Source organism: Cucurbita pepo, chromosome 4 (assembly GCF_057944985.1).
Source record: "Cucurbita pepo subsp. pepo isolate OVF chromosome 4, ASM5794498v1, whole genome shotgun sequence".
Lineage (NCBI taxonomy): Eukaryota > Viridiplantae > Streptophyta > Magnoliopsida > Cucurbitales > Cucurbitaceae > Cucurbita > Cucurbita pepo.
In genome coordinates, this window is record NC_141801.1 from 892,549 (window position 1) to 905,466 (window position 12,918).

The 12,918-nt window shown below is 36.5% G+C and overlaps 1 protein-coding gene across 1 annotated transcript; it reads right to left on the bottom strand.

Annotated features, from left to right (window-relative positions):
• Positions 1-7,682: 7,682 nt before the first annotated feature.
• On the bottom strand, positions 7,683-10,758 carry LOC111793833 (basic leucine zipper 34). Its single transcript, XM_023675891.2, has 4 exons — positions 9,836-10,758; positions 9,645-9,735; positions 9,439-9,565; positions 7,683-8,239 (listed from the first exon to the last, which is right to left on the bottom strand). The coding sequence occupies exons 1-4, from the start codon at positions 10,351-10,353 to the stop codon at positions 8,052-8,054; spliced, it is 924 nt and encodes a 307-aa protein (XP_023531659.2). The 5' UTR covers positions 10,354-10,758; the 3' UTR covers positions 7,683-8,051.
• Between the last annotated feature and the right edge of the window lie 2,160 nt (positions 10,759-12,918).

Genomic DNA, 12,918 nt, shown 5'->3' on the forward strand with positions numbered 1-12,918 from the left:
AAACTCTTCAAGTTTGGTACGTGGGGTTACTCTTCGAGTGTATTTTTGATACATTTGTGAATGTGTTAAGGGTAGTTTAGAAATAAAATATTAACCGTGCAAAAAATATATATATATATACTAAAATGTAACGTCTGATGCCCAAAATTTCATTTAGGATTTATAATCTGAATTTGGTACCTGTGTGCTTGTCCAAAATTTGGATTAGGATTTGAATAATGGATTCGACACCTACGTGCCTCAGCATTTCCTTGTATCGCTATGACATGATCACGTTACTTACTCTTAGTTTCTAAACGTGAAAACTATCTCCTCAGACCAACATATTTTGTCTCCACTTGTATGCATCTTAAGAAAAACTTCAAAATGTCACGTGACATAGAATTACTCAAAGTAAAACACGTCTAACTATGAATTTTAGTCTTTCTATTCTCAATATCGGTCTTATTCAGATGTGATCTCAGTTCATTCACGTACTACTCATTTACTCGGGAATTTAAAATGATTCAAAATGTTACACATAGACAAACAATGTGAATCAAAATTAACGTTAAAAAAAGTGAAAGAAACAAGTTAGATTAATGGTTTTTTTTAAGAAAAAAAAAATAAAGATTTGATTGGTAATGAAATAAGAACCATTAATATTATGATTGATGGGAGGTTGTCTCAATCTCATCAACACATCTTTTCAATCCATCACTGACGACACGTTTTCATTATCATATATTCACTGCCTACTCCTTTTCACTCCCATTTCTTTCTTATTTACTACATTTTCTCTTCATTTTCCCTTAAATATCTCATTTTTTCATACTAATTTCTTATATTTTATGCCATATTTCACTTTTAATCCCATTCTTAATGAACTTTGTTCTCAAAATTTGGATTGGGTAATGAATTTTACTGTTGTAAGACGTTTTAGAACGAGGAACATCTATCGAACGTGAGACGTGTCGCCCTCGTGAGGTCGATGATGTGTACCTTTCCACATTCTTCGTGGGTCACAATCCTCATCGTAATCATCTCTTATCTTAATTTTTATTTTATTTTTCTATATTCTTTCTCATCGTTGAATATGGTATGCAGATTCTATACTTATGCCGTGTTTGCCACACAGAATCTGATACTTAAGTTAGGTAGTTTAGAGATTTTAAAATGATAAAGTGTTTACCTTCTCCCGAAGTGTATTTATGTGACATATTTAGGGTTTAGGGTTATTGTTCAGGAGGTTATCCAACATAGAATTACTCTAAGTAAAACACACTTAATCGAACCACCGAAAATAAAAGTGCACCTTATTGGTATATGTAGTAACTTTCAATTCTTTTAAGCCTTTTTTAGTCATCATATTCTCGTGATCGCTCTCATTCAGATGGGGTCTCCATTCATTCATGTACCCCTCTTTTACTTAGGTGTTACGCTTCATGTATGACTACTACTGCATCCAAAAATAAACCAATGCAAAAACTAGTTGGCGTGTAACACCCGAATAAAGTTACTACATATACCAAGAAGGTACGTCTTCCTTTTTTAGGACTCGATCATAAGAACTTCATAGGTCAGCGTGCTTTACTTGGAACAACTCTATATTGGGTGATCTCCTGATAATTTTTCTATGATACATGTGAGCGATGGTAAATAACGTGGCCATGTCGCAGGAGATTGGTGGAGCCATTAGGTGTCAGATCCCGAGCATAAATGGTTACCGTTCAAATAATACAATCAACACGATTAATAAAATTCCTAATTTCTAAGAGATGGTTAAAGTTATTCAATAAATAAGTAAATAACTTTTTTTTACTTGATAGATAAGTAATAAATCACATCATTGCTAGTATTAGTATTCATGTTATCAAATATTTTATTGACTCTTTTTAGATATTTTCAATATTTGTGTGGCTTCTTTTCACTCTCTCTTCCACACCATTAATATATAAAAAAAATCATTTAATTGAATACCGAAAATGTAACAACCTTAAATAGCCCCGACATTCTCCGACATCCTTTGCCACATAGTCAGACTACCTACTCTATCTTCACAAATTAATACGAGTCATTCCAGCATAATTTGAGACTAATCTCTACAGACCAACACGAAACATTTCTTAACCATCCTATCCTCGAGTTACTCTCATTCAAATGTGATCTCAGTTCATTCATATACCCTTTGTTTACTTGAGTGTACGGACGATGATATTGTGTAATAAAAGATTATGTTAATTTAAAGTACTTTAAATATTAGTCGTACTTGAAATGAATATAATTGAGAATATGATATATATTGTGGCCATTTTGAACGCATAAGATTGTAATATTTGTTATGTAAGCTAAACCTAATAAGATTTTGCATATATTCTATCACAAAAAGCAACCCTCTAAAGTCTAAAGCAAACTTGATTTAAAAAAATAAAAAAAAGTTAAGAATATTGATCAATAAAGATATTAAAAAAAAAGTTCAATATCCCTATTGTTGGACTCTCTGTGTCACAATCGACGATGCGATTCTGCTTCGGAGAAAGTCATCGAAGACGCTAATTAGATTAAGCGGGAGAGATTGTCACAACCCCACTTGTAGAAAGTAGATTGTGACCTCGTAAGCAAGACTGATAAGGGGTGACCCTCAAGTGGCGTCCATCCAGCCACACGAGGACCAAGATTGAGAAATGTCATGATGCGATCGAGGAGGATGATGCGATTGTGCTTCCGAGAAAGTTATCGAAGACGCTAATTAGATTAAGCGGGGGAGAGTGTCACAATCTCACTGAGAGAAAGTAGATTGTGACCCCACAAGCAAGACTAACAATGGGCGACTCTCAAGTGGTGTCCATCCGACTACACGAGGACCAAGATTGAGTGGTGTCATGATGGATCGAGGTGGGTGTATCATCCAACATACTAAGAGTGTGCATTGAAGCTAAGTCGAGACATACACAAATTTAGATCCTCCTACTGCATTAAATATGAAATCACAAACGGAGTGAAAAAAAAAAACACAATTTTAATCAAATCAAAATCAAATTAAGTGACCGACTTCAAAACTATTTTAGCCCTAAGAATTAGATCGTGGCAAGTGTTGGATAAAAGTCTCACATCAGCTAATTTAGAGAATTGATCATGTGTTTATAATCAAAGAATACTATCTCCATTGTTACCTAGCCTTTTGGGAAACCCCAGAACAAAATCACTAGAGCTTACACTGACAATATCATAACATTGTAGGGAGTCTTGTTTGTCTAACAGCTAGAAATTGAGAATATTTCCTAGAAAATGGAAACACAAATAAAAAAAAACACAAACATTACAACCTTAAAAACCAAACATTACAACCTTAAAAACATTGATTGGAACTAACATGAAATGAAGAAAAAAAAAAAAAAAAAAAAAAAAAAAAAAAAAAAAAAAAAAAAAAAAAAAAGCTGATGAAAGGTGAATGGGACAGAGAGACCCCTTTCTCATGGCTCTCTGTGTTTATTTTCTTTTCTTCAACTCTCTCTTCACTTGGAAACAAAAAACTTGGTGTACTTCAAAATTTGGCAGTGTTTTTTTGTGCAGACACCTTATTAGGGTTTGTGGGGGACGAAGCTTGATTTTACCACCAAATTTTCTAACTTCGACACGTGTCAATGCTTTGTGGGTAAAACGATGAGAAGAATGTGTCACGTTTCGTAATTTGATATGACGCTAAAAGATATTCATTTTGATAATCTACGTTCGATAGGATATGGTATGGTTCGATTTGAAGGTTAGGTTACTTTAGTTTTTCTTCGTTTTAAGCTCTGTTAACTTGGAACGAGGTAAGGTTGTTCACCGCTAATTGGATGTACGTTCTTGATCAAAGTTTTGATTTTTGAGACCGGGTCACAAGTTATAGGGTTATAGGATGAAACGATCTTAGGTTTACAAGTGTGTCATGGACTCTATACCCTCGTATATATTGTTGCCTCCTACATTAAGGTTTTTCAATAATTGCAAATTATATTTGTTTTAGATAAGCGTTATGAAAACAAAGTTGAAGTTGGTTCTTTACAATATATGTTTTGGAGTTGTTTTGCTTTGATTTTGTGTTTCGAAACGTTTTAAAGGGAACCCAGATTAAATTTTATTAAATCTGGTTTATAAATGTCGATCTTGGTCAACAGACATATAGGTTGAATTGGTCGATTGATTTTCGATAACTGACTTTGTGGGTATATACATTTAACATTGGTACGTGCGTTGTCTGGGTTTCTTATGGAGTATTTTCAATACTTACCCTATATCTCACTCCTTAAGTTAATAGAATGGTTTGTTTCCTTGGGAATCTAGTGTCCTCACTAACACGTTGTTCGGTATTTGGCTCTAAACTATTTGTAACAGTTCAAGTCTACCACTAGTAGATATTGTCCACTTTAGCCCATTACGTATTGCCACCGTCAGTCTCACGATTTTAAAACGCGTCTAATAGGAAGAGATTTACACGCCTTTATAACGAATTATTCGTTCCACCTCTTCAACCAATACGAGATCTTACAAACATGTTTTCATTAATTTGAATTTTTGAATATAGTTAATTTTGAGTTGAATTTTCAATCGAGTTAAATAAAAATAAAAGTCATTGATATAATTTTTAATTTGTTGGGAGATAAACATTACTTGAAATTAATAAACAATAAGGATATGGCCTCTAAAGTCTAAAGGAGAATATTGATGAACAAAAGCTATTTGAAAAAACAAATAAATAATTTCTTTTTCTATAATGATTTACTCTTTGAATACACGTTAAAAAAAGGATAATCAAAGTGATATTCGCATCAAATATGAACAAGCAAGCTGTGATATCGAGTAAACGAGATACATGAATGAACTGGAGAACACATTTAAATGAGAGCGATCGTGAGAATAGAATGACCAAAATAGGCTTATACTGACAATGTGCACTTTCCGTTTTTGTGGCTCAATTATAGAAACACCAAGATTAAACGTGTTCTTGGAGCAATTCTATGTGAGTGACCTGTTGCGAATTTTTCTAAAATGCACGTGAGTAGAGACAAAATATACTTGAAGGACCGGCACAGAAGTTGTGGGGGATAATTTTCACTCTTAGAAGCGAGGAGTAAATAACATGATCATGTTATAAGAGATGCAGTAGAATGTCGGGCACACAGGTACTCGAAATATATTAATTAAATAACAACATAATTTAATAGTGGTGCGTAGGAAGATAAGAAATAAAGATAAAAATATTGTATTCGACGTCTAATCGATAATAATTTTAAGGAGGAAAAGAAAAAGCTGATAAAAGGTGAGTGGAAACAGGGAGTGCAAAGTGACCCTAAACCCTCTCTCTATCTATTTGTGTACCTATGTTTATCTTCTTTTCTTCTACCTTTTTCTGCCCTATTCAACTCTTAAAAATGCATGTGCCTGTCATTTTTGCAGACACTTCAAAGGTTTATTGAGACTTTTGTTCGTGTCGTACGTGTTTCGAGCTTTCATCTAACGTTTTATATTCAAGATTTGGAACAAAATTCGAAACATGAATTTGGTACATAATAGCTTCGTTGTTCGTGTGCGACATGGTTACTACATACTGTTTGGTTCTTAAGAATGAAGACTTTCCCCACAGATCAACACGAGATATTTCAACATGTTTTGTCCTCACTCACATGCATCTTAGGAATATTCCTCGGAGGACATCCAACATAGAATTGCTCCAAGTAAAACACGTTTAACTATGAAGTTCTTATGATTGAGCTGCAGAAAAGAAATGTGCACCTTGTTAGTATAGGTAGTAACTTTCATTTCCTTTTCTAAATCATCTTATTCTTAGAATCTCTCTCGTTTAAATGTCGTATCGGTTCATTCATGTATCTCTCGTTTACTCGAGTGTCACATTTCCGCACAAAATTTTCTACCTCGATTCCCACAAAGATAAATGAAAATTTTTGTAGGGATGAAGAAGGAAAGAGGAGGTAAGACCTATTTCCGCCTCATTCTGTGGACATCTCTAAAGAAATAAGTAAGAAAATGAATCCAAACAAAAAAAAATTATAACCTCGACCATATCAAAAATTGCGACTAAGAATATAAGGAAATTAATGGAGGTTATTAATATCATATCAATTCAAACTTCCGACTCTTCGTTTTATCGATAATTATGTCTTACTTATTTCTTTAGAGATGTCTAGTGCTCTGATACCACTTGTCACAATCACACTTTTGATGGTAGCGGACTTGCGATTGTGAGGCACTCACTTTCCAACAACAAGTAAACTAAGTCAATTCGTTCTTGCATCGCCTACGGCCAAACGACGTATGCTTAAGCCTCTGGCCTCGGGTTTAAGAGAAGGTTTTAGAAAACGAGGGCAGAGAGAGATTTTCAAAAGAGACGTTATATAAGTAAGCAAGATAGAAATAACAATGCTCACAGTATATAACCTTGGGTAGGGAGAAGTTGACAACTAGTCGTGTCCCCCTACAGTATATTCTGAGGCATTTCACCAAATGATCTATACTCAAGTTGATTATTAATTCCGTAGCTAGTTGGAAGTATAAAGTAAAACCCGAGTAATTGGCATTTTTTTTTTTCATTTTGTGAATTAACATTTGTAATATATATGATTGGACAAATTTGGTGTGAGTAGAGTAGGGTTTGATTTTGTGTCACATCCAAATTTTGATGTATATCGCTTGTTAGATACTATTGTACCTTCCAAACCCAAAGCCAAACAAGATCTTGTATTTGAATGCTTTAAGTCATATCCAGCTACCCACCACACCACCTTCTAACTCTTATTTATTTATTACCATTATTCGATTATCGATATGAACATCATTTCATCACCACGCCTACTTTTTACTATATCAAAATAATTATTCGTTTTCGTTCGTGACGTATCAACCTGAAAGTATTAAAACGTGTCTATTAGATAGAGGTTTCCATACCGTTATGAGAAATGATTCGTTCATCTCTCCAACCGACGTGGGACCTCACAATCCACCTCGCTTGAGGTCCAACATTCTCGTTGGCACCATCGGGTGTCTGGCTCTGAAACCATTTATAACAACTCAAGCCCACAGCTAGCAAATATTGTTCACGTTCGCCCGTTAATAATGAATAGATTGTTAGCGTTTCATAATAATACTCTTTTAATAATTAAATTTTAGTAGGTGATCTTCTATTATAAGGCCCAAATGAGAGGCCCATTTTAAAAGTAAGCAATGAATAAATAAATTTTAAAAAATCTAAATGGATAAATAAATTTTCCATATAACCATCATTTGTCTCACAATTTTAAAACGCATCAACGGGTTTCTACACCCTTATACAAAGAATGTTTTGTTCCCCTCTTCAACCGATCACGTGAAATCTCACACAATTGAAATTAAAATTGATAAATCTGATCCAGATATTCAATAAAAATAACCGTTCCAAAATATTTTTTCTCGAACCAATTCTATTTTCAAGGCAAATTATTGGGCATTTTTAGTCATTTTAGACAGTACTAACATCTAAAAAAAATATTTAAAAAAACTGATCATTTCAATTATATCAGTTAAATTATTGTAACTGCACAAATTCATCGCTAGCAAATACTGTCTAGTCTATTACATATCACCATCCATCTCGCGGAATCGACGTGAGATCTAACTATATTATAATAAATATACTAAATCATAGGATAATATAATTGAGACTAATAAAAAAATATATATAATTTTTCATTTTGGTATTTAATAATTTACAAATAATGAGACAGATAATGTCACAACAAGAAGAGAAAAAAACAGTGGAAAAGTTCATCACATCAGACAACAAAACACCCATATCTGACACAACAACACTCTTCCCCTAATTTTCTAATAACCCCCTCGAGCCCTCCAATGATTTCAGAAAAACCCCTGAATAAAAAATAATTACCACAAGCCCCCAATTCCAATGCCCCTCAACCCTTTCAAAATTAAATTACTTCCCCTTGCACATGTATGTATGTTCTTCTTTGCAACTCAATCATGGAAGGCTTTTGAAGTGGCCCCAACCACATCACATGGGTTATTGAGGAGGGTGTGTGCTAAACAACGACGTTAAGAACTTGGCCCTTTTGATCTACATTCGGAAGCTTGGCGTCGGTGGCGGTGGCGGTGGCGGTGGCGGTGGCGGTGGCGGTGGGAGGCGGTGGATTGTCATTGTTCTTGATGTTTTGTTGGTGATAAACTTGTCTTAGTCTCTCTATCTCTCTTTTGAGAGCCTCTTGATGAGCTGCATGCATGCAAAAGATTGAAACTAAGGGTGAAACATTAAAAGATTCAAACTTTGGCTGGAATTTTATTATAATCATGCATGAGAATTGGCTGGCAGACAAGGAATTTTATATCCTCTTTCCTTATAGTGCCCGCCACGTTCTTCTTTTCTGTCTACCCTCGAGTCCATGGACAATTATTATGTCCCCATTCTCTGGGTCTAACTCAGTTCAAATTCACTGCAATGAGATGTTGTCTGTTTTGGTCCGTTATGTATAATCGTCAGTTTTACGGGTTTTAAAACGCGTCTGTCAGAGAGATGTGAGATCTTACCATTAATTCTCTATAAGCGTGTGAAAATCTATTTCTAATAGACCCGTTTTAAAATAAGAAAAAATCCAAAGTGGATAATATCTATTAATGGTGGGCTGTTGTAGTTCACATTAGCTCTTACTAACTCGGTCAGACTTATTTGAATATAGTTTAACTACTTAACTATATATACACGTATTTGATCTCATTAAAAAAGTTTTGAGACAATAAAAATATTGAAATTTTATAGAGAAATAAGATAAGGGTTGTATTTAGAGGTATCAATTTGTACCTCAGATACCTACCCCAACAAAGAGAAGAATTCTTGTTTTAACGGGACATGTAAGAGAGTGGAGAGAGTTTCCTCTTTGTTAACTAAAGGAAGGCTCGAGGCTATCCAAATCCCCATCTCGACCAAGATACTTTACATAAACATATCCAAACTAAGGCAAAACCTAAATTGTAGTATTGAAATTTGAGTTTTTAAAAATAATGTTGAATATTATATCACTGTCCATCCAATCTTATTTGATTTATTAAAATATTTTACTATATTGAAAATTAAAGATTATATATATATATATATTTTTTTTAAGAATCTAATCCTCACGCGTTCACACGAATCTAGCTCCAATTTTAATCAAAATAAATGGAAATCTTAGCTACGAGAAAGATTGAAATAGGAGGCGAGGACACAGATAGGAAAAACTTATTCATCTCGTCTCCTCCTCACTCTATAGACATCTCTCGGTAGACCCTTTAAATTAATTTATTAATTAACCCGAAAAAAAGAGTTTATAAATGAAGTTTGATGATAAAAAGATATGAGAATATATATATTGATGTGTTTGATGAAGGTGGATTATGGTTTGATTATGAGATAATTAAGGGCGGCGATTTACATACCATCTTTAAAAATCTTATCTTGTGCAAGGGCGGCGATTCTTTGCTTCAAAGCGCTGTTGTCGACGTTGAGAAGCAATCTCTGTTGGTCCAAAAACGCCACTCGCGGCGACAGCACCGATACCTCCGCCTTCACAATTCCACATTTTGTTAATAATCCGCCGCCATTGTGAGTAATTTTTAACCATAACAAAGCTTTTGCAACGTACCTGCAACGACGTGACGCTTCGTTCAAGTTCCGATATGTATTGAAGCTTCCTCACTCGTGATCTTTGCGCCGATTGCCGATTTGCCAGAATTCTAAGCCCATAAACGAAGAAAAAATCACAAACCCATTTCAAAATTTTCAATTTTGTTGAAACCCAGATGAAATTTTGAACACCCAGATGAAAAATTTCACCTTTTTACTCTTTTTGGATCTGTTATTCGATCGGCGGAGGCCGCCGGCGCCGGCGAATTGGATTGCGTTTGAATTTTGGATTGCTGTTGACTCTGTACTTCGTCGGATTCGTTTTTGTTCCGGCTTTGTTGGCCGTCTTTTTCGTCGTTAATGCTGTTGTGATCGGACGGCGTGGAGGTGTTCGACGACGACAAAGTCGGCGCAACAGCGGCGGAGATTTCATCATTAAACATCGACAGGAATTGGTCGTCGTCAAATCTATCAAATTCGTTGCCAGATCCCGTCGTCGGCGCGGCGTCGGAGCCTTGACAATCATCCTCCGGCATTGGCATTTCGAGGAATGTGATCGAATCGCTAACGGAGCGCCGGTGAGAGCCACGTCTGGAGGAAGAGAAATCAAGAAATTCGTCAACCCATGAAGGATTTTGGTGGGTGACCGGAAGTGTGGTGGTGGGGGGGAAGGTTTCCGGCCAATTATTCGGCGGCATGTTTGGGATCTTCGGCGGCAACTGTGCCATAGCACAGCCGGAGTAATTGAAAGAAGAGGAAGAAAATGAAGAGCGGAAGAGGAGGGAGGATGAAAGGGTTTAAAAATGTTAATTTTGTGGAGAGGAAATCCGATGTGGGAATAGCAGTGGGGGTAACATGGGGGAGGAGAATAGACAGCTATGTCCAGCGGGGGACATGGAAAGGGAAGGGAAGGGCGAGACGAAGAGAAAGGGAAGAGGGAAGTTGGGGTTCAACGGTATAACTACAAAGTCGTCGCCCTCTGGTTTTTGTATATTTTCAACTCAATTACCCTCCACGTGCTGCTATCGTGATCCCTCAATTTTGATTTTCGAGGGTATCCTTCATACAGTAACGGCCCAAGTCCACCGCTAGTCGATATTCTCCTATTTGGGTTTTCCCTCAACCCCGACCCACCCCGTTCAAGATCCAACGTCCTTGCTGGCACACCGCCTTATGTCCACCTCTCTTCGGAACTCAGTCTTCTCACTGGCACATGGCCTGGTGTCTAGGTCTAATACCATTTCTAACAGTCCAAACCTACTGATATTGTCCTATTTATGCTTTCTCTCTTAAAGCGCGTATGATAGGGACAGGTTTCCACATGCTTATAAAATATGTTTCGTTCTCTTTCTCAATTGATGCCGGATCTCATGAATACAAATATAAATGCCCTTTAATTATTGTTAATTAACTAATTACTACTCCGACCATGTTGAGGATTGTAGGGAGGGAGTCTTACGTTGACTAATTAAAGAGAGAATCAATAAGAAATACATCTTCATTGGTATGAAGTCTTCTTCGAAAACCAAAAGCAAAGCCATAGAAACTTATACTCGATGTTCATGATTACTAACAGACTGGATTCAAAGGTATTTTTAATTTTTTTTAAGTCAACGGAAATTATTGAAACTTTTGAAAGTTTAAAGACAAAAATATAAAATTTATGAGTATTTTTATTAATTAAACTTTCAAACTCTCTCCGTAACTCTCTTCCATTATAACTATCAGATTTGAACTGGGAAAGAATATATTGTGAGGGTGAGGGCGGGTTTGTATTCTTCGAAATTGTTCCTTTAAAACCGTCAGATCTGAACTAGAGAAGAATATATTATGAGGCTCTCGGTGTTCGAATAGATGTGTTAATGTTAGTTTAGTCGTGGGGGAGATGATGATAAAGCAAAGCCATGTGGGAGAAGGGTGAGGGGATGTTTAGTCGAAGAAGATGGTGGGATTTGTGAATAAGAGAAGGGGTTTAAAAGGGATGATAATGTAGCACAACCCCATGTGAATTGCTTGCACGCTTTTAACTTTCTTATGCTTTGTCCCCAGACCACTCCCACATGTAGGGTATATGCCCTAATTCTAACTCTTTCAGATGCTCTCATTATCATCCAAGTGCCTGCCAGCCCACTCCAACCATTCTCTCTCTCTCTCTCTCTCCTAGCTTTGTGTTACATTACATCGAATTTTTGGTCGGGAAAGTTAGAGTTTGAGGCCACAAGCTCACGGTTAGTAGATATTGTCCGTTTTGGCCTGTTACGTATCGTCACCAGCCTTATGGTTTTAAAATATGTCTGTTATGAAAAGAAAGGTTTAGTTCTCCTCTCCAACAACCGACATAAGATCTCACAATCCACTCCAATGGGAGCCCAACGTTCTCACTGGCACACTGCTCGGTGTCTGGTTATGATACCATTTGTAATAGCCCAAGCCCACCGCTAGTAGATATTATTCACTTTGGCCCGTTACGTATCGCCGTCAGCCTCACGGTTTTAAAACACGCCTGTTAGGGAGACGTTTCCATATCCTTATAAGGAATGTTTCGTTCCCCTCTCCAATTAATGTGAGATCTTACAATTCATCCTTCTTGGAGGCTCAGCGTCCTCGTTGACATGTCGCTTGGTGTCTGGTTCTGATATCATTTGTAACAGCCCAAGCTCACCGCTAGTAAATATTGTCCGCTTTGGTCTATTACGTATTGCCTTCAACCTCATGGTTTTAAAACGCATATGTTAAGGAGAGGTTTCCACATTATTATAAAAAAATGTTTCCTTTCCTCTTAAACCGACGTGAGATCTGCACACTCCACTCCCTTTGAGGGCTGTCGTTCTTGCTAGCACACCGCTCGGTATCTGGCTCTGGTACCATTTGTAACAGCCCAAGCCCACCGCTAACAAATATTGTCCGCTTTGGCCCGTTACGTATCACCGTAAGCCTCATGATTTTAAAATGTGTATATTAGGAAGTAGGTTTCTATACCCTTGTAAGGAACGTTTCGTTTCCCTCTTCAACCAACGACGGATCTCACAATGACCCTTGAGAGGGTACCCAAGTTTTACATTTGAGCAACTTTCATTTGGTTGGTTACCAAATGAAGTTTGGAAAGTAGGGTGAGGGTAGCATAAGGAGAGCCTTATCCTGCATGTCAAGCTGAGCCTTGTGAGTACCTGAAATAAACATTAGCAAACCATACTGATAAGAGAAGTCAGGAGAAATGAATATTGAACCAACAATATCGTAAACATGCAATGGGAAGCTGTAACGACCCAGATTCACCGCTAGTAGATATTGTC

What these genes read in the sequence shown, in the direction of transcription:
- LOC111793833 (XM_023675891.2), bottom strand. Translation starts at nt 10,353, where the DNA reads ATGGCACAGTTGCCGCCGAAGATCCCAAACATGCCGCCGAATAATTGG. An exon ending in GAAGCGTCACGTCGTTGCAG is followed by an intron (nt 9,566 to 9,644) that starts GTACGTTGCAAA and finishes GGAATTGTGAAG; the next exon opens with GCGGAGGTATCGGTGCTGTC. An exon ending in AGATAAGATTTTTAAAGATG is followed by an intron (nt 8,240 to 9,438) that starts GTATGTAAATCG and finishes GCATGCATGCAG; the next exon opens with CTCATCAAGAGGCTCTCAAA.